At 36.3% G+C, this 21,010-nt stretch overlaps 2 protein-coding genes across 5 annotated transcripts in view; both read right to left on the reverse strand.

The window, feature by feature from the left end:
- The window catches only part of LOC307172748 (ras-related and estrogen-regulated growth inhibitor-like protein), a 2,203-nt gene extending 1,816 nt beyond the window's left edge, over window positions 1-387 (reverse strand). The window contains exons 1-2 of the mRNA XM_079895328.1: window positions 224-387; window positions 63-116 (exon numbers count right to left, since the gene is read on the reverse strand). Of these exons, the coding sequence (XP_079751454.1) occupies window positions 63-116; window positions 224-338 (169 nt within the window). The 5' untranslated portion in view covers window positions 339-387. The remainder of the gene's footprint in view (window positions 1-62; window positions 117-223) is intronic.
- An 873-nt stretch (window positions 388-1,260) lies between these two features.
- Window positions 1,261-14,347, reverse strand: trim33l (tripartite motif containing 33, like). Of its 4 annotated transcripts, XM_079893768.1 has the most exons (18): window positions 14,001-14,347; window positions 12,872-12,963; window positions 12,460-12,598; window positions 11,512-11,629; window positions 11,227-11,343; window positions 9,242-9,356; window positions 8,160-8,303; window positions 7,777-7,888; window positions 6,252-7,682; window positions 5,794-6,221; window positions 5,633-5,708; window positions 5,514-5,547; window positions 4,694-4,823; window positions 4,380-4,585; window positions 4,128-4,224; window positions 3,890-3,958; window positions 1,819-1,953; window positions 1,261-1,659 (listed from the first exon to the last, which is right to left on the reverse strand). In XM_079893768.1, exons 1-18 carry the CDS (start codon window positions 14,215-14,217, stop codon window positions 1,384-1,386), a joined length of 3,936 nt encoding a protein of 1,311 aa, XP_079749894.1. In that variant the 5' UTR covers window positions 14,218-14,347; the 3' UTR covers window positions 1,261-1,383. The 4 variants fall into 4 exon arrangements, with proteins under 4 accessions (XP_079749894.1, XP_079749893.1, XP_079749896.1 ...); XM_079893767.1 differs by having other exon boundaries at window positions 5,794-7,682; XM_079893770.1 differs by lacking the exons at window positions 1,261-1,659; window positions 1,819-1,953 and having other exon boundaries at window positions 3,935-4,001; window positions 5,794-7,682.
- Between the last annotated feature and the right edge of the window lie 6,663 nt (window positions 14,348-21,010).

The raw sequence follows: 21,010 nt of genomic DNA on the forward strand, positions 1-21,010 counted from the left end.
ATAAACAACATAGTTAATTTGTTCATTATCAATGGTATTATAATAAATCTTATTTGACGTACCAATATCCCCATATTCTCCGATGAATCTTCTGGTGAGAAATCGCACGGTGAGGGCTGCAAGTAGTTGTAATAAATGATTATTCGGAGGCTTAACAAAACAGACCATAGAAACATGACAGAAATTTCTGTATGCAAACAACCAAGTTCAGTTTTGTGCTCACCTGACTTCCCAACATTTTCAGCTCCAAGTAGCAGAACATTCGCCTCTACTTTGTGGTGATTTCCATCCATCGCTTTACTGCCCAACTGAGGACTCGGTTTGACCAGAACAACCATTTCACCTGTGAACGTCTTGAGTGTTGAGTGTGAGCTTTGCAAGCCACTTCAACTATATATATAAAAAACAGTGGGTGGGGCTTATGGAAGTTGAGTTGATTTTAAACCAATCCGAGAACAGTGCATCTGTTCGCTTTAGCAAACCACCAAAAATTGTCCCATCAAGTAGCGCCAGGACAATCAGATATTTACACCGTGTTTTCTTTCACCCGACTCAAATATACAGCCCTCGAAAATGTCCCTCAAGAGAGCCTTCTGCTTGTTTTGTTCGCACACACGATTTTAAATCCTTTCATGACAAATCCTTTAGGATAAAATTGTGTTTACTATTATATCCCAGATACTTTTTTTATTATTAAAACTGACAGTTTTAGACTTTTGTTATATGAAGTTAAAAATATATTTTATTTTGAACAAAATTTAAAACTTTTGCTTTCTCATGTCCCAGATCAACACTTTCGATCTTAAAATATGAAATTCCATTATAAAAATATTGCATATTTAAAATATGATAATCTAAACAAAGAGTTAAATTAAACATCAACAATTTCAATATGATGATTCAATATGTTCTCTGATATTTCACATTATTGCAGCTGTTGAATTGTTCTGCGGTGTTTGATAGAGGGTTGTTTTGAGTGTCTATCTATGATAATGGCATGCTTCCTAAATATACCTGGGTTTTATTTCTGTTTTTCAAAAATCCTATGTCTTTCCTCTGCAAGTTTTACGAACAGACTGATCCGTAGCACAAGTGGTTCATAGCACAAAAAAAAAATTTTGAAGTGAAAATAGAGCCACGTCAATCGACCAAACAAAGGGTCCTCGCGCCCTCTGCTGGCATCACAGCTGCGTAACAACATTGAACTATGTTGTTTATAATAGAAACCCCCATGAGCAGTGAAAGAATGTGACCATCAATTAAATAAACAATCTGTTTAATAAAAACTTTACTTCAAGGCAAAGGTAAATAAACAAACTACGGTACAACAATAAATAGAGAGTGATATAAATGTGTGGTTTCAAAAGCAATGACGCAGACACTTCAATGTTCACCAGCTGTAGTGTTCCCACAGCCATCTCTCTCCTTGCCTTTATCAGTGCAGGATTTCTTTGCTGTTGTACCACAGTTTTCCATGAAAAACTCTCGCATGCGTTTCAAAGTGTTTTTGTGCTTCTCTCTTTGAGTCTCTGTCTCTGAAGTATTTCTTGGATCCTCACTGCTGGAGTATTTCAGGAGAGATGCATGAAGGCTCTTCCCAAAAGTTTCATTCAGCCGTTGCTGGAAAGATTCTTGAAGTTTGACTATCATGTTTTTCCTCTGTATAAATAACCAAAATAGCACATCACTATTATATAACAATCAATTCAATGATTAAAATGTATACATCTGTAGTATTTCAGCTAAAGTTTTGAACTACAAAGAAGCTTGCCAGTTAAATTACACATGAATGTGATAAGCTGAATGGCAGCGGTTTACCTCAGAGTTCATCATCAAGATGTCGAAAAGAGTCCAAACATCTGACACCAGTTCAGCAGCAGTCCGATAAGGCGGCTTCCTTGTCCCCAGGATTCGGCTCAGTATTATATCGAATTCGGCGGTTTTTGAGTGATTCTTTAAAAACAAAGCACAGCTCATAAGATCATTTTTCGCCCGGATCTATTAATTTATTCAAAAATACATCCAAATACAATGACTTTGTATTACACCTTTACTATGATGAGCATGAAGAAAGAATATTTACATATTAAATCAATATTAATTACATTATTTCAAAGAAACCCATAATATGTAGTTTGGCATATTATAACATATAACACATACAGAGTATATATATATATATATATATATACACACACACACACATACAGTACCGGTAAAAAAAAAACAGCAATATTGTGAAATTATTATTACAATTTAAAATAATAGTTTTTCTATTTGAATATTGTTCCGTTTTCTTCCCACAGAAAGGGCAACCCAGTGTACAAAGGATATTACTCGGTATTCCACATTTGGTTTTTTTTTCACAAAGGATAACCAGGTAATAAACCTGAAATAACAAGAAATGCAACATTTCAATTTCCATGTGCATACTACAACCAGCCCCAGTTCTTTACCTCAACAGCCCAATAACAATAAGCAACAATAAATAACATTAATCAAAATACAAATATAAAATAATATTAATATACTACAATAATCATAATAATAATAGTTTCATAATTTAAACGTACACAATTCACACTTCAAACATTATGCATCATACTCAAGTCCTACCACAACTCTATACAAAATGCATGCAATCTTTTCAGTAAGCAGGAAACTACAGCTCCCAAAATGCCCCGCGGCAAACCAGGAAGTCCGCGATTCCGATTCCTACTTCATCAAACATTATAAAACTAAATAAAGTAAATACAAATGAACACGTATAGTATAGTAATGTTATGAATCTAAATGTTAACCCCACGGCTTCGCCACATCGTCAATTTATAACTTATACAGCGAATAGCGTTATCTCTATCAGTAAACTTATCTGCTTTGATCTACCAGAGAATAGCGTTATCTTTAACGTGCAACGGACATAAACACAGTACAACAACAACAACAACAACAACAACATAGCATAGCGACAGCAGACAACATAAAGCATACATCATTAAAGTAGACAAGAAAACATTTGAGATTAAAAGAGTTTACCAAGTGGCTGCACACCGGGTTGAAAGTTATTACAACCTGAATGAATCTCACGCTTCCTTTTCACGTAGTAAACACCGGTCACATGTGCTCACAGCACACTCCTCTCTTAAAGAGGCACTACACTATTGGGCTGCTAAAGTGTTACTTGCAACATTGGTAGCTCTAATTTAAAGTAAATTTAAACATTAAACATTTAATTAAACATATAAATAACAAAACTTCACAGAAAACACAACAAATATACTTAAAAAAATGATTTATTTCTGTGATGCAAAGCTGGAATTTTATCAGCAATTACTCCAGTCTTCAGGGTCACATGATCCTTCAGAAATCATTCTAATATGCTGATTTATTGTCAATGTTGGAAACAATTGTGCTGCTTAATATTTTTTTATAACCTGAGATACTTTTTTCAGGATTCTTTGATGAATAAAAAGAACAGCATTTATTTAAAATAGAAATCTTTTGTAACAATATACACTACTGGTCAGTAATTTTTTATTTCTTTTTTTTGGAAGAAATTAACGCTTTTATTCAGCAAGGATGTGTTAAATTGATAAAAAGTGATAGAAATGTTTTCTAACAATATAAATTACTATTTTGAATAAACGCTGTTATTTTTAACTTGTAATACAACGATTTTTTTTTAAATGTGGTACAAACAAAATCATGTGGTGTGACAAATGCTGAAACATGCAGGAAAAATAAGGAAATAAAGACTGACATGACTGTGTGTCACGGTCAGTAAGTCTATTAATATCTCATTTTCATATTATGTTAGCTTAATCTTAAAAAGCATCTTAATATAAAAAAAAAACGGTTTTGCTAAATACTACATGCACCGTGTATTTACCTTGGTGGCGCTGTAGAGCAGGCATCTGTTCTCATCACACAGGAGACTAAGGAGAAGCTTCTCACACTTCTGAACAGAATGGATGACATTACATCAGTGTGACTTTATATCACTGCAGAACAAGAGATGGGAGTTGTGGCATGACACTATGCTAAACAACAATCCTCTCCTAAATATCCTTAAAAGTGTTGCAAGTGTAACTATGAGTGTAGATCCTTTCGGGCTGGTGGTGTCTCACTCTTTGATCTTGTAGACTCAGACTGGACGTCCTCATCTCCTCACTGCCATACACGGTCTCATTTACATCCTCACACAGCAAACACACCCAATCCTCACTGCAAGAGAGAAGATATACACCAAGACTCAAATAGTTGACAGAGAAAACACTGTTATTGTTCTTAAATGCACACACAAGTCTTATGAATCATAGCTACTCAAGAATTTTAATTAAATTCAGTTTTATACAATTCCTGTTAGTTCCTGGTCTCACCAAGATTTTGTGAGGATTGGTGGGATGTGACAATCAGAGTGAAAAGCACATCCACATTTCACACACAGAAGAGCAGCCCCTGCAGACTGACACACAGCACAGAATTGTACGTCAGATGCCGGGGAGCTGTTGCTGCTTTGCAGTGTAGAGCAGGAAGAGGCTCTAGATGGTAATGGATCTTCATGCCATCTCCACACCTGCTTAATCTGGGGAAGAACAGGGCACAATTGAGAATAGCTGTGGACTGGAACTATCATGGCTGTAGGCTAACATCAGTCACACATGTAGTCTTTCCAGCTTTACAGAGTCCTTACCTGTCCTCCCTGGGATTCCTGCACTATGACGTGGTCTCTAGAGATATCTGTAGTAAGGTGGAACTCTGGGAGTGGCTGCCCACATGGAAGCAGAGATATGGGCAGGCGCACCAGAGATACGCGTGGAAACCTATTACAAATAGAAACCAGTGGTGACCGGTCAAAGAAATAAATGTATACACTAGCGATGTTTCAGCTCAGTAAGATTTTTTTCAAGAAATTACAATTTTCATTCAGCAAGGACACATTACATTTTTAAAAAGACATTTAAAATGTTACAAAAAATATATATTTCAAATAAATCCTGTTCTTTTTTTAAAACTTTTTATTTTGAAAAATCTCAGTTTCCCAAAAAAAATTTAGCAACATGATTTCTCAAAGATCATATGACACTAAAGATTGGAGTAATGGCTGCTAAAAATTCAACTTTGCCATTACAGGAACAAATTACATTTTAAAATATATTAAAACAGAAACCGTTAATTTAAATTGTAATAATATTTCACGTATTTAATTAAATAAATAAAAAAGAAATCTTGCAGATCCCAAACATTTGATTGGTAGTATAAATACTATTAATAATATTATTAATAGTTATTACAACCAAAATAATGTTTGGGATCTGCAATATTTCTTTTTTATTTATTTAATTAAATATGTGAAATATTATTACAATTTATGTAAATGTCTGACAAATGTCTTTTGCAGAATAAGGTTAATAACTCCTGCGATGCAGACAGAATGCAAATAAACACTTTAGATCCCACTTTGAAGCAGGTTTATAGTATATGGACCAATGGCATATGGATTTAAAGTTCACCTCTTGAATTGTTTCTTGAATTGTTCCAACAGCACTAAAAGACAAAATAAAAAAACAGAAATGAGTGAGGAAAACAAACAATCACTATACTTTTGCAAACAAAAGCTGAAGAAAATCACCTGCAGATTCTTTTTCTTCCTCTTTTTCCTTTGTGTGGTCAAAATCCCTTTGGACAGTCTTATCACATGTCACCCTCTGGTATGAAAAGAAAACTTTTGAATGAAACACAGATCTCTACCATTCAATACTCCTGTTTGTAAAAAAACAAACATTTACCAACCTCCAATGCAAGGTCCTCTGATGTGCCACATGGAGTTGAATTCGCTGGAGGCGTGTTGTTCTGATTATCTATTGAGCCGACAGGTGTGCATGTTATTTCTACAAGCTGACGAAAAGTTGTTGGCATGCCAACGCTCCAGTGTTTTAGTCTAGAGTCGCTCTCTGTGAATGACTGACCGGCTTGAGCTTGTCTTGAATATTTCCCTGTGGTGGTGGTGGAGAGAGAGTCCTGGTGAAGTTTGGGTGGGCCAGAGGAATGGTTAGGATCTGGTGAAGATTCTTTGGTATCTGTCTCTGACACAGTGGAAGTGGGCAAGTTGCTCTCCGAATGGTCCGTATAAGTGAAATTCGTGCTGCTCACACCTGCGTCTTGATCACAGACGGAGTCAGCCAAAGCCTTGACTGGGAGGTTAGCATGATTGTAGGTGTCTCTCTTACACCACAAGGTGTCGTTGCCACTAATGGGAGCAGAACTTATTGGGTTTACAGGAAGTGAAGACAAACTAGTTGTGCTTTGGATGGCTTTAAAGGTTGGACTGGTGGTATTCTGTGCACAAGGGTTATGGGAACAATGATTTCTCCCACAATTGGAGGGTTCAGCAGAGTGGACATTAGAGACTGCAGTAACATCATTTAAAGAATGAGTGTTTATGGTAGAAAGAACAGCTAAAGGAATATTTGGTTGTGCTGCAAAAGAATGCATGGGTCCCAGGAAACTGGTTTGTATTGGATAGGCCAGTATAAGTGTTTGGGTGTCAGCTGGCATGTTTGAAACTGGGTGGGTTAGTACGGGTGTTTGGTTGTTGACTAGTATTGGATGGGTTAGTATGGGCGTTTTGTTGTTAGCTGGTATTGGTTGGGTTACTATGGGTGTTTGGTTGTTGGCTGGTATTGGTTGGGTTACTATGGGTGTTTGGTTGTTGACTGGTATTGGATGAGTTTGTACAGGTGTTTGGCTGTTGGCTGGTATTGGATGAGTTAGCACAAATGTTTGGTTGTTGTCTGGTATTGGATGAGTCAGTAGGGGTGTTTGGTTGTTGCCTGGTATTTGATGAGTCAGTAGGGTTGTCAGTAGGGGTGCTTGGTTGTTGGCTGGTATTGGATGAGTTAGTAATGTTGTTTGGTTGTTGGCTGGTATTGAATAAGTCAGACACCCCGTCTGATTGCTGGCTGGTATTGGATGAGTTAGGATGGGACTTTGGATGTTGACTGGTGTTGGATGAGTTGGTGCAGGTGTTTGGCTGTTAACTGGCATTGGGTGGGCGATGGAAGGGTAATAGTGTAAGGTTGAGGTCTTCCTACTCTTGGCTAACTTGGAAATATTGTTTATTTGAGACGCGGTGTTGTTTGTGAGTGGAAGACGAGTCTGAAAATTAGAAGATGGATGAGGATTCGTTTGAGTTTTTTGAGCAGACGGAAGAAAATATGGGACACAGTGTGATGAGGGACTGTAATCATGCATGGATTGCCCAGGATTGACATCCTGGGACAGGACTTGGACCGACTGTGGTGAGGAAGAAAATGATCTTTTAAGTTCTGAAGAGGGAAGTTTAGATTGATTTGGTTGGGATGAGGCAACATTAATACTTGCAGAGCGGGTTGTGGCCTGGTTAGACTGAGATGGTTGGCTGGGCTGAGATGGATGAAGCAAACTCATAAGAACCTGGTGCATTTGTACAGTCTGTGAGGAAGCACAGGAACGCGGTGCAGGACCATTAACTGCACAATCACCCTGAACTTGTGCATCAACACTTGATGAGGCCTGTATAGGATGAACATCCGTGTCAGTTTGTACAGAATTTGGATTTAAGCTTTCCACAGACTTTGACTGAGTGGAACCAGTTCTCAGAGAGGTAAAAGGAACAGGAATCTTTCTAATCTTCATAAATCCTGGGTAGAAAAAAAAGGAAAAGATGTTCAATTAATAGATTTTTATAAAATGTAAATACTTTTCATTATTAAAAAAGTGGAAGGTTTTATGTACCAAGTTTGATGATGTGTTGACAGATATCATTTTGAAGCTGAACATGCAGTTTAATCATGGTCTCAGGGGTGCATGTCTCCTGGGACAGAAGCTTTTTCACCTGGGTCTCAATCTGAGTTAGAGACACACAAAATATAGCAAGGGGATCTGCACTCAGGATCTGAATGTGACCCAGTTTTGGTAACAAATATGACACATGGTCATAAAGTGGTCACATAAATCAGATGAATATACAAATGTAAGTTCCTCACCTCAAAACATGGAGCTAAAAGTATCCTAAACAATATAAATAAATCTAAGGTGGAAAGTCTTGAACATCATCAGTATGAAGTTTTAGATATCTTACGATATTTAAGGAATAAGCATGAAACAAAAAGGCTTACTCTTTTTTTGTGGACTAGGAAGCAATGGCCCTCTGCGCTTAGGATCTTGTCAATAAAAGCTACTATGTAGTCCTGACAGCCTTCCAGCCTGTTCAGAGATGTCTTCCGCTCCAATAAACATTTCCCCTCCTCTTCATACAGGGCCTTAAAATTAAACGTGCACAAAGTAGTAAGGGTTACAGCTTTGAGGTTCCTGAACAGGAATGGGGGCTGATAAGACGCAAGTCGCACAAAAGAAAAGGGACATTGTTCTGTTGGGAAAGTCCGGTTCTTTTTGCTAAGTGCTTTCTGTTAATAATAAGGTATGTGGGTGTTTCTCAGGGAGGGTAAGAACTTTTCTTGGCTTTCTCAGATAAATGCGCTCTTTCAAAAACATCAGGTACTATTTTACTATTTTAATAGCAACATACAGCCTTTATTGTAGCTCAGAATCTTTTAGACAGAAAGAGTGAAATGGTGAAAAAGACAATTAGTGTTTATGATGTGATGGAAATTCTTTGATCGAGAGTATAATGGAAGTGCTTAAGGAAGATGGAAATGATGATTAATTTATTAGTTTTGTTTAATTCCTCTTTTATATTCTTTTTTTATATTCATGCTTACATTGAAATGTGAAATGCTGAAATGTACCATGCAAATTCTAGGAAGGTTAGAAGTGCATCTAAAAACAGCCATAGAAGGAACAAATGAATGCTATAACTAAATCGGTCTCGATTAATTAGTCTAGACTTTTGGAAATGCATAACAATGGGAAAATATCTGCCTAGTGTAATCAATAAAATCTGAGAAAACCATGTAGTTCATGTTATTTTCATATATTCTGCAAATTATAAATGAGAGTGCATTTTTTGTTTGATGAATGGGCTTTGATGAAATTAAAAAAACTGATTGATTCTAAACACATTAATAATCTGAATAGATGGCCAGTTATTATAATTACTGAAGCTACATGCTGTAATAATTGAGATAGAAAAGACATTTTGAAATATGTGAAGTACACCAAATATTCATAATTTACCTTTTTAGGGAAAAATTGAAATCATGAACAGCATGTTTTAGCAAATTGCGCAATACATTCTTACCTCTATCTCCTTTAAGACCTGCGTAGCTTTCATTACCAGAGCCTGATAAAGAGAGTGGACCACCTGTCTCAACATCTTCTTTGCAGCAACTTTTAGATCCTCAATGTCCTGTAATCTAATAAAGAATAAAATATTCTCAATAGCATAATTATACACAGACAAGATAATAAAACAGGAAATGTCTGTAAAGCAAACCCATTTTAATACAACTTTGGATGTGAGCACATCCATGTGTGCTACAAACTAACTGCTATTGTCCTGCAGTAGTCAGGGAGCTGACAAAGTCGAAAAAGTGCTGTGTGATCCTCTTTCACATCCATACTCTTTTAATATTGCACTGTGAAATGTAAAACACAACTGAATGTCTGGATTTCAGAAGTGCTATTAATCTTAGATGTTTAAACTTATAACATATTTTCCTTCTTTGTGGATGCTTTCCTTTTGTAATACAAAAACTGAGCATATGCTGTGTGTTTCTTTACCCACTCTTCAAGGCTTGCATTCCTATAGAGGAGATAAGAGTTCTGTGTTTTCTCTCTGGATTAGCCAGTTATGGCTCTTTGATCTTGGCAGAGCAGAGGTTTTTCTTTACTTTATAGATTTGTGGAAAATATATTAATTCACCAATCATAATCACGTAAAGTTCCTTGATTACTGATTGTTTTAACATATACACACATGTGATAACCATTCAACTGTAGAAGCTTGCAATCAGAGGTAAATAAACTTTACTTGCTTTTTACCACTGAGTGGCCTGACTGTATATTACAAGTGAATTTCCACCATACATATCTCTCAAAAACAGCTTTGATGAGTATAGTTTTTGTGGAATACTACCATTTCAGTAATGTTTCTAGTGACTATACGTTACCAGGATGTAAAGTAATTTATTCCATTCACTGTTGGGTCCGCTTTGATCTGCCATTAACACCTCTCTTGGTGCTCACACTCTCTTTTTTCTGTTTCGCCTTACCACTGTCCTTTTGAATAAAAGGCCCCGTTTACACCTGGTTTCTGAAGAGTACCAGTCAAACGTTGTCAGGCTAGACAGATCGGCATTTACATCTGGTACTAACAATTCAAATGTGTCTCCTGTGACCATTTGTTATTGCATTTCTAGGGCAGGGTCTGTTTAAATCTGTATTTAGTATTGTCAATTTCTGATCAGATATCTGAAAATAGATACTGATAACAGGTGTAAGCGCAGTCTTTTTTTACTTTTAAGGAAGTTCAAATTAAAGATTTGAAGAAAATTAAAGTTAATGTAAAGTAAATGATTTTGACGTATTATAAATTTACTTTATTGGACTTATCTTTGGAGATAAGAAGTAACTATAGTTTATTTGTTATAGAAGATGGTTTGATGCAAGCACCTTAAGGTTGGCCACTATACAACATTTGCCAAAATTATTGCACCGATTTACACTCTGGAGGAGTCGACACTAGTTGCCGAAAGTCAGAGCCAGTCTGGAGATATTGGGCAGTCAAGAGTTTTCACAAAAAAGCCTTTAGTTTATGATAGGCAGGCACAGACTTTTTTTTGCTTCAGACTCAAAAATTTTATATTTTGAGCCGGTTTTAGAATGCATGTGGTTTTAATTTGTCATGCATCAATGAGGAGCATGTTTCTGCAAGAGTTTGTTGTGTTCGGGAACAGATACCGACGACAGACCGACACACTCGGTGGGTTTTGATGGATCAGTGTGTTACCCTGTCGGTGTCTGTTTCCATTGATTGTTTTCGCCAAACATGTTGAATTGACTTTGTCGGGATGTGGAATGTCTAAGAAGGGACATACTGTAATCTGGCGATTGTGCGCGTTGTTCTGCGTCTGTTGGTGCAGTGTGAATTGGCTTTTAGTAGCAACGTGTATGATGAATTGTATTCAATTGGTGTACTGTTGACAGATTTTGATAAAAAGCTTTTTCTGCTTTTTCAAGGTTTTCCGTTATAAGATGTCAGCTTGCATGGGCCTATTCACTTACCTTGCCTCTAGGAGCAGCAGACTGCTGCTGACTGTCACTTTCTGATGTCTGATGGAGTCCAACAAACTCTGCAGTAGCTGTCTCTGAGATCCCACAGCTTCCTCCTGCTGCACAAAACTGACATATCGATGGATATGTAAAAACATGGAACAGGAAAAAAATAAAAAAAATGTTAAAGCTAAGTAAATAAATAAGAAGCAATTACTTAAAAATGCTAAAAACATCCATATAGTTATCTTTTAATTTTCACATGCACTGATCTGAGAGGGTTGATTTGAATTATACCTGTGGCCTCTATGAGTGATCAGCTGACAGTCTTTACAGGTGAGCTCTTCACAAACAAGACAGAAGAACCTCAAGCTCTCCTGAGTGTGCGAGGGACAGCGTCTTCTCTGTACCCAACCTGAACAAAAGAAACAACAGAACAGATCTGAAAATGCACAGAAGTTTATAGTAGTGTTAGTCTTGGTCTGAACATATAGATTATGTAGTAAGCAATATGGGGAAAAAGTATAGCTGTGGCCAGGAAATGTTCTGTGTTTCTTCCATCTTTGGTTTTAAAAGATGTGGTGCAATCGTTAGTTTTATCACATCTTGAGTACTGCCCAATGATATGGTCAAGTGCATCTGAGAAAAACTTTTTAAAAAAAACTTCAGGTGGCTCAGAACAGAGCAACTAGGTCAGTGCTTCATTATCCATTTCAGGCCAATGTTATTGATATGCACAGAAAATTATCATGGCTGTTAGTGAAGGATAAACTACATTTACGACTGCTTGTGTATTTTTATAAGGTAATCAAGTATCATACACCCTGTTTCTTCTCTGAAAAATTTAGACATGACTATGGAAAGCATCAAGTGAGTAAGGCTCAACTCTTTTTAGCTTGTCCACACACAAATTTCATTTCTTTATCGAGGTTCTGTTGCTTGGAATATGGTTCCAATAAACATACGAAAAAGTAAAAGCACATATGTACTTAGAAGACAATGTAAAGATATGCTTACAAATATGTAAATGTATGTTGCATGTTTGATGTGCTGCTACGGCTAAGATGTATAGTTTGATGATTTGATTAGTGTAATTATTTCTTGGTTTTATTTTATCTGTATGTTTTTGTCTTGTATGGCTGTGTGAACCCCAGGAAGATTAGCAACCACTTTGTGGAAGCTATTGGGGATCCAAATAAAGAATAAAGAATAATAAATAAAGCATGCATAGAAAGCAAATCTAACCTGTGGGTGGTTTTTTGGGTGTGACTTCATGGTCACGGGTCACTTTTACCCTACGATGGGCAGACATACAGTCCAAACACAGGGCCTCCTCACACTGGACACACCATCCACTAACCTCACTCTCCTCGCAACCGGCACACTGCAAAGATTGATTAAAATTTTGATTGAAGGTTTACAATGGAAGACAGAGAGGAAATATCTCCTTTATGTCAGTGCTGGAATTCTTTGTGCCAGTTAAGGCCCTTCACAACAAGGATATTATCAATAAACTTGTAATAACTGTTCTGTTTCTAAGAGAATATGAAAGTCCACTCCATGCCACAAATATAACATTTATGACAGAGGAAAGAATGTAATGAATGTACCATTTTACTCATAATCGTAATGTTTTCCATAATCTATGCACTCTTACCTTGGGGGCCTTGTTATCATTAGATGCGTCTTCAAAAAGGGAACATTCTGTGACCTCAGACAAACAAAATGCCTGAGCACATAATGGACAATCTAGACAGAAAGAAACAAAAGTCTCAGAAACACTAAAGCCATGTTACTGCTGTTTAGCAAGCCACAAAACCACAAAAAAATTGTTTATTAGAATAGAATACTATTAATAAAATGAAAAGTGCTTGCAAGTAATATTCCACGTGTAGTGATGACACTATGTCATGACATTAAAGAAAGTATTTTTTATTTATTCATTTTTTTACAAAAAAAGTAAACGTTGGAGCCCTTTGAACGGTTAAGTTAGTTGTATATTTCACAGTCGTTTGGCATTCACGAAAATGCCAATTATATTCTCTGTTTACACTCCTATATATTTAATTTAAAAGAAATATAATGTAAATTCAATAAACAGGGGTATGTGTCATGAAAGAGACATTTGAGAAACATTTTTACATTTTGTGTGATGTCATAATGAGAAAAGGTTAAAAATATGGATTTGTAGGGCTAAAATGATATGAAACAAGTCCGCTTTGTTCTGAGCAAAGAAAACCTATTCATGCATTAGAAATAGAATCATAGAATATAATTTTTTTTCGCGAATGTCAAACGGATGTCCAAATATAAATCAAACTTAACAGCAGTGCCCTAACATGACTCGTCTAAACTTCCTGTATTGGACATGCGTTATTAACGAAGCAAGCGATTTCTGGAGATTTTAAGATCATTATAATTACTGTGTTCATAAAATGTCATTTTAATATTGCAATTTTCACCAATATACTATTATTTAAAACAGATTATGTGAAATGTTTGTTTAGGCTATTATGTCGATAACAAACCTTATATCGGGGGAAGTTGTCATCTGGCCCCCCATGAGGAACACGACCTGGCCAGAACCCTGGCTTTTAACTTTGAGACACCTTATATACATACTCGTCTGGACTACAGTAACGTTACAGTAACGTTAGATTAAACCGAACTTCACGCGACTGTTTGAGCCTACAGTTCAACGCGATTTTAAAACCGTCACGTGCAAACTTGGACCTTCGCGAACGCCCCAATAAAACCAATCAAACTGTGACTGTGTTAGTTCTTACCTTGTGCGGCTCCATCTGTGCAGATCTTCGTTAGGCAAGTATTACAAACGGTATGCAGGCAGGGCAGAAGTCTGGAGTCTGCAGAAGAGTTTAGGTGTATTTTGCAAACAGCGCAGGATCCGCAAACCGTTTTTTCTAAATCCAGAAGGGGCGACGCTAGACGCCCTGTTTGGTCAGGGGTAAACATCTGTTGCTTGAGAATTATTATTAACACCATACGAAATATATCGCCTTACGGGAAACTCGGCGCGTTGACCCTGTTATTGCGTAAGTAACATCTATGCCGTTCCTAACACTTTTCTGTTGCGTGAGGCGGGGCCCCATGGAATATTCAACAGTTCCTCTATAGTGGGGGCGTGGTGTCATTTTAACAAAACAAAAGTCTCATTCTATTTTTTTACAGTCTATGGTCTCATTTCGAAGGCTGCGTCCTCCGGAGGCATTTCCGTGTGTTTTCATAAATATAAATGTAAGGAAACGCTTAAGGAACATCTTTATAGCACTTTACCCATCAGCTTGGAAGTCAACATTTTTAGTGGCGTTATTAATTAAACGTAAACGTATTTTAAACGTAAACGTATTTTTATTTGTTGATGGTGTACCATTATAGCACATGCATGAAACAGTTACTTTAAAGGTTTGTACATTTGTCTTAAACCAAACAACAATGTTTTTGCTATACAATGGCTATTCCAACTAACTCCATATGCTACCAACTCTTTAAAATTAGAATCTGAGAAGCTGGCACCAACATTTTTAGCTCCACAGCTTTTAATTTGTCAGAAGAACACGCCCACAATAGGAAAGACTGATTATTACTGAATATTCCAGCAGGCTCCGCCCAGTGCAACAGAATACCTTAGGAATCTCATACATTTTTATAACCTTAGCACACAGAGTGGAACTTATATGTTTGTGTGCTGGGAGGAGTGGATTTGCATGGAGGGTTTCTGGGGAGGATTGTAGGAACTAGTATGCCAGACTTAACTGATTCTTAAATACATGTTTAATATAGAGAAGATACGGAAAAGTGACAAAAATAATAAGCCCGTTTTTAAGATTTCCGATTTCCGATTGTATAGTAAAATTCCATCAAATTGAATCGAATAATCCTTGCATATTCATAATATGAATTAAGAATTTTGAGTAAAAAAAAAACAAAAACAAAAACTAAAGCTTAATAAAACATTTTGTATAAATCTTAATGGAACAATGGAATGGACTATTTCAGTTTAGATATTCGTATTCATACATTTATTTCTTTTTAAATATGTTTAAATGTATGAATACAAATGAATACTTCCCCCGAAGAGCAATTAACACCCCAATTGCAGCTAACACCAGGCTTCTGGTTACATAACAAAAGAAGGTTTTACAACTCAAAGGAATGTAGAGTTTCAGTCTAAATTCACTTGGAAACCGACAAATGTACCATTTTTCTACAGTCCATTCTAATCCTTTACCTTCAATATATAATAACTTAAAATCATGTATCCACTTTTCCTATGCAATCATATGTTCCTCTATAGTGTTTTGACTATTAATCTAAACTCTTTGAATGAATGTAGCCTTACTTACTTAATCAAGATCACATGTGTTTGGTATGAGTTTCTGTTTTAATGACCTGAGTGATCATTAACATTATACGTCGATACCTATGCAAAATATTAGTTTTATAAGAATCTTTAATAGTTTCTCCATTGACACCAAATCAAATTACTTACAGCGGGGGAAATAAGTATTGAACACGTCATCATTTTTCTCAGTAAATATATTTCCACAGGTCCTATTGACATGAAATTTTCACCAGATGTTGGTAACAACCCAAGTAAGCCATACATACAAAGAAACAAACAAAAATAAGTTGAGAAATTAAGTTATGTGTAATAATGTGAAATGACACAGGGAAAAAGTATTGAACACATGAAGAAAGGGAGGCGCAAAAAGGCATGGAAAGCCAAGACAACTGCTGAAAACTTACAGTAATTAAAAAGCAATCCAGCCCCCTGTCAGTGGAAATTAATAACAGCTGGTTCAGTCCCAAATGATGGCCTACAAAAAGGTCTCATTGCCAAGGAGTCACACAAGACACATCTCATGATGGGTAAAAGCAAAGAGCTGTCTCAAGACCTTCGCAACTTAATTGTTGCAAAACATAATGATGGCATTGGTTATAGGCGCCATTCTAAGCTTCTGAATGGTCCAGTGAGCACTTTTGGGGCCATAATACGGAAGTGGAAAGACAATAATTTCACCATAAATTTGCCTCGACCAGTGCTCCTCGCAAGATTTCTGATAGAGGAGTGAAAAGAATAATTAGAAGAGTTGTCCAAGAGCCAAGGATCACTTGTGGAGAGCTTCAAAAAGACCTGCAGATAGCAGGTACTGTTGTCTCAAAGAAAACAGTAAGTAATGCACTCCACCTCCATGGCCTGTATGCACGCTCACCACGCAAGACTCCATTACTGAAAAAAAAGCATGTTGAAGCTCATTTAAAGTTTGCTGCACAACATTTGGAAAAGCCAGTGAAATACTGGGAGGATATAGTGTGGTCACATGAGAGCAAAATTGAACTGTTTGGATGCCATAATACACACCATATTTGGAGGAGAAATGGCACTGCACATTACCCTAAAAACACCATACAACTTGGTGTTGGCTCTTGGACAACTCTTCTGATTATTCTTTTCACTCCTCTATCAGAAATCTTGCGAGGAGCACTGGTCGAGGCAAATTTATGGTGAAATTATTGTCTTTCCACTTCCGTATTATGGCCCCAAAAGTGCTCACTGGACCATTCAGAAGCTTAGAATGGCGCCTATAACCAATGCCATCATTATGTTTTGCAACAATTAGGTTGCGAAGGTCTTGAGACAGCTCTTTGCTTTTACCCATCATGAGATGTGTGTTGTGTGACACCTTGGCAATGAGACCTTTTTGTAGGCCATCATTTGGGACTGAACCAGCTGTTATTAATTTCCACTGACAGGGGGCTGGATTGCTTTTTAATTATTGTAAGTTTTCAGCAGTTGTCTTGGCTTTCCATGCCTTTTTGCGCCTCCCTTTCTTCATGTGTTCAATACTTTTTCCCTGTGTCATTTCACATTATTACACATAACTTAATTTCTGAACTTATTTTTGTTTGTTTCTTTGTATGTATGGCTTACTTGGGTTGTTACCAACATCTGGTGAAAATTTCATGTCAATAGGACCTGTGGAAATATATTTACTGAGAAAAATGATGACGTGTTCAATACTTATTTCCCCCGCTGTATGCAGCACCCTGCTAGAAGACAAAGGATCGTACAGTTTCCATGTTGGAGTTTCTCACCCCCTGAGGCTGTGACATCTTCACACTTTAAAAGATCACTGATCACAAGATCACAGCCGATTCTGAGAAATTCTGATGTGAAGAGGATGCTGAGCTAGAAGCCTTCAAAGGACCTCTAAATTTGTTCCAGGCTGTGGCCTTGTCTTTCCATTCATCAAAGATTCTATATATATTGTAATCACAACTTGTAATAACAGCTTTAACAAGATAATTGTCTCTGCCTAAATCAATACATGATATTAGCTAACTGCATGATTTGTATTATCTTAGAACTGTACATTTTTGACATATGGACATTACTTTGACACAGTCACCTACAGTATGATAGTAGATCACTCTAAATTGTAATGTAAAAACATGCATTTCTTCTGTAAAGTTGCTTTGAAACAATATGTATTGTGAAAAGCGCTATAAATTTGAATTGAATTGAAAAAGCAGAACTGGTTTTTATTTCGGTATTATTTTAAGGAACTAATCTTCAGTTGTCTCTCTCAGTTCTCATTATATCATGAGCACAAAAGTGCAGAACAGTGCAGCCTGATTTCTCCCAATGTTTTTTTCTCCACTGTCACCTGATTGTTGCCATTGGCTTTTGACTTGCATAGTTGAGGACATTAAATTTAACATTTAATTTAATATTCAACAATATTATTGATCTGCCTACATTGACACTATTACATGAGAACTAAACTGAGCTGGACGATGACATCATCACGGTTTTCTCCAGAGCGGCTATTGTTGGGGATTTTCCTTTGCCTCATGTAAAAGTCAGTATTGCTGTGTCTCAGACAGAAACCAGGTTAAACCAGGTCAAAGGGTCTTTGAGGATGGAAAAGTACCTTACAAGCCCAGAGAGAAGATGGTACTATCAAACATGTTAATTAAGATAATGGATGGCACCGGACACTGCAGGTGTGGAGAATAATGTTACATGAAGATATTTTTTTTGTGGGTGTGGCCAAAGATTTTTCCACCAATAAAAAGATGTCTCCGGGTAAGATGATTCTAACGAGATCTCGAGGCAGAGAAAAAAAAGAAAAAGATAGCTGATTGGCTACCTAGTGATAAGAAAATGTATAAAACCTGAAGCTCGACTATTGCAAGTCAGATGAACAGCTGCATCTCACTTTGTTGTTTGTCAATAAAGTTAATTCTTCTAAGATCTGGAACTTCGACTCTTGAGAGATTTCTTTGAGACCTGATCTGAAGACTTTGAATTTGCAACAAAAGACTTTGCATCTGCCACAACACTATATATATATATATAAATGTACTAAATTAATAACTTTTTTACAACAAAAATGAAACATCACTGAACTTACTTAAGCTGGACTGTGAAGCTATTTTCTTCTGGAAACAAACTTTGTTGCATTATTTTCCTGTTATCTCTGTAAAGCTGCTTTGAAACAATCTGTATCGTAAAAAGCGATATATAAATAAATGTGACTTGACTTGACAGAATACAAAAAATGTTAATTTAGTGCTAAATAGAGTTTTAAAATCAGTGGTTAAATACTGGATATAAATGGATACTAGAAATGGATGAGGACCAAAAGGCAAGAGAGAGGCAAGGTGCACCAAATGTAAGGGGCTGTCTGCATTCAGGACCTCTTAGCATTCAGATGAGTAACCACAAACCGTTATTAGTTGCATCAGCAAATGGATGCCATGCATTTGTGGTTAGGAGCTCATTGCTCTAACTCTGAGGCGCCTTACAGGTGTGAAGTCACAGAAGACAATGTATCTTTATTTCAGCAACTTAGTTTTTTTTAAATGTATATCTTTCTTTGTTATTTGTTTGAACATTAACTTAAACCCTCATGTTGTGTTTAAATTAACTTTTTATGTTGTACATGTAAAAATAATAATAATTTTGAATCATTTATCTTTTAATTTTTTTTTTTATTCTATAAATCATAATTTCAACTTGAGGTCAATTTGACCCCAGCAAAATCACAATACAATTGTAAAACAATACAATAAAAGAAATTGAAATTGAATTAGTGTACCGTTAAAAAGTGCTCACCAATCATAAAATATTATGTGAAAATCCAATGCATGTATTTATTGTCATGCATTTCCTGTTTGTTCCTTGTGCTTTTGTTTTGTAGTCTTTTAGTTTGTAGTTTGCCTTGTTTAGTGTTAAGGTGCGTTCACGCCATGTCAGAATTACCGTAATTACAAGATTTCAATTTGTAAAAGTGTTCACATTCTTGTATACTCTGAATTTTCTGAGAGCTCCAACTTGCACATTACAGCTGTACCACCTGGCCACTACAAATTCATATTGGCATTGATAGTGTTGCCATAGAAATGCATAATTCTGAGTCAAAGGACATGAACAATGGAACTGGTTGTCATCTCATAATTATTATTCCACCTGTGTGGCCTGTGTTGCATCCAAATTTGTATACTGTATAGTAGGTACTACATTTGATTTGAAACTCGCTTCCTGACCATTAAAAAAAGTATGTTCTATGTATGAATTTGTGTAAATTCGGATGTACTACATCCACTATATTGTCACTGTCATGTAACCTACGGTGTCAGTTCACTCCTATTCACAAATCCTCTCTCGTGGCCTCATGGGACAGTAAAGTGTCCAGTGGATGTGCTCTTCAGAATCTTGCTGGAAGCAGTAGGTCATCCGGGTATGTTTCACCTATGTTTTATGAATATTATGAAATATGCATACTACTTAGATAAGATACTGTTTTTCACCTTCTTTATAATATGGAAGTAGGGATAATTTTATACAGGGCTATTTGTCGGGTCTTCTGTGGTGGTTTGTTGGGTTTGGTTTTCCATGGTCCATGTCCTGATCCTGTGTTTTGTATCTTTTGCTTGATTTATCTCTTACAAATTGATAAAATATCGGTGTCAGGGACTTTGTGAGCCCAGAGACTGTAGTGCACACCATTAATGTTTTTTACAAGCTTAGCTTAAAGTTGATGTGAAATGGAAGTCGATCGTTTTTTCTTCCCTATTGTGACGTATATACGAATGAGAAAAACAATTTAGACAAGGACTTGATTTTGTCCATTGGGAATTGATTGGATTGTTGAGGTTTGCAATTGCTGTAATTTCATGTGAGTGACTGGTTGTCCCGCCCTTGTGCCAGTAAACACATCAGAGAAGAGATGCCAGTGGGAGAGGAAGTTAATTTGATTAAAATTTACGAGGGCACATTAATTAAAAAATAAATAAATAATAATGTGCACGGATAAATAATTTATAATAAACATTGCAATATTTAAAAAATGGTCCATTTTGATTTCATGGTGATTTTAAATGTGTGATATGAATAAATATAGTTTTAACAAAAATGGTATTCTCATTTGAAACTAGTAGTCTTGGTTGGACCCAGAAAAAGTATTCATTACATCATAACTTAAGCAAATTATTATTAAAAATATATCTGCATTTGGATTCTCTCTTCTATGTTGTCTGAGTTCACCACAGCAAAACGGTTTGTTAAGATTATTATTAAATCATAAGATTAGGATAATCATTACGTTTCACCTTGATGCCTTTTTAATATATATATTTTTTGGAGCTATTAAAATGGTCTTGGACAGCTGGATAGAACAAAAGGGTTCAATTGTAACTAGATCAATAAAGACCATCCACCAAACTCAAGAATATTTTCATTACACTTAACAGATCATTCAGACAGTGA

This window comes from Squalius cephalus (genome assembly GCF_949319135.1).
Source record: "Squalius cephalus genome assembly, chromosome: 15".
In the NCBI taxonomy this organism is placed as follows: domain Eukaryota; kingdom Metazoa; phylum Chordata; class Actinopteri; order Cypriniformes; family Leuciscidae; genus Squalius; species Squalius cephalus.

Bases quoted from the DNA above. Each gene is read 5' to 3' on its own strand.
- trim33l (XM_079893767.1), bottom strand. From the start codon at position 14,217: ATGGTGTTAATAATAATTCTCAAGCAACAGATGTTTACCCCTGACCAA. The intron at 8,304-9,241 runs GTAAGAATGTAT...TTTAATTTTAAG, and splicing joins AGGTCTTAAAGGAGATAGAG to GCCCTGTATGAAGAGGAGGG. The intron at 5,548-5,632 runs GTGATTTTCTTC...TTTGTCTTTTAG, and splicing joins GGAAGAAAAAGAATCTGCAG to TGCTGTTGGAACAATTCAAG.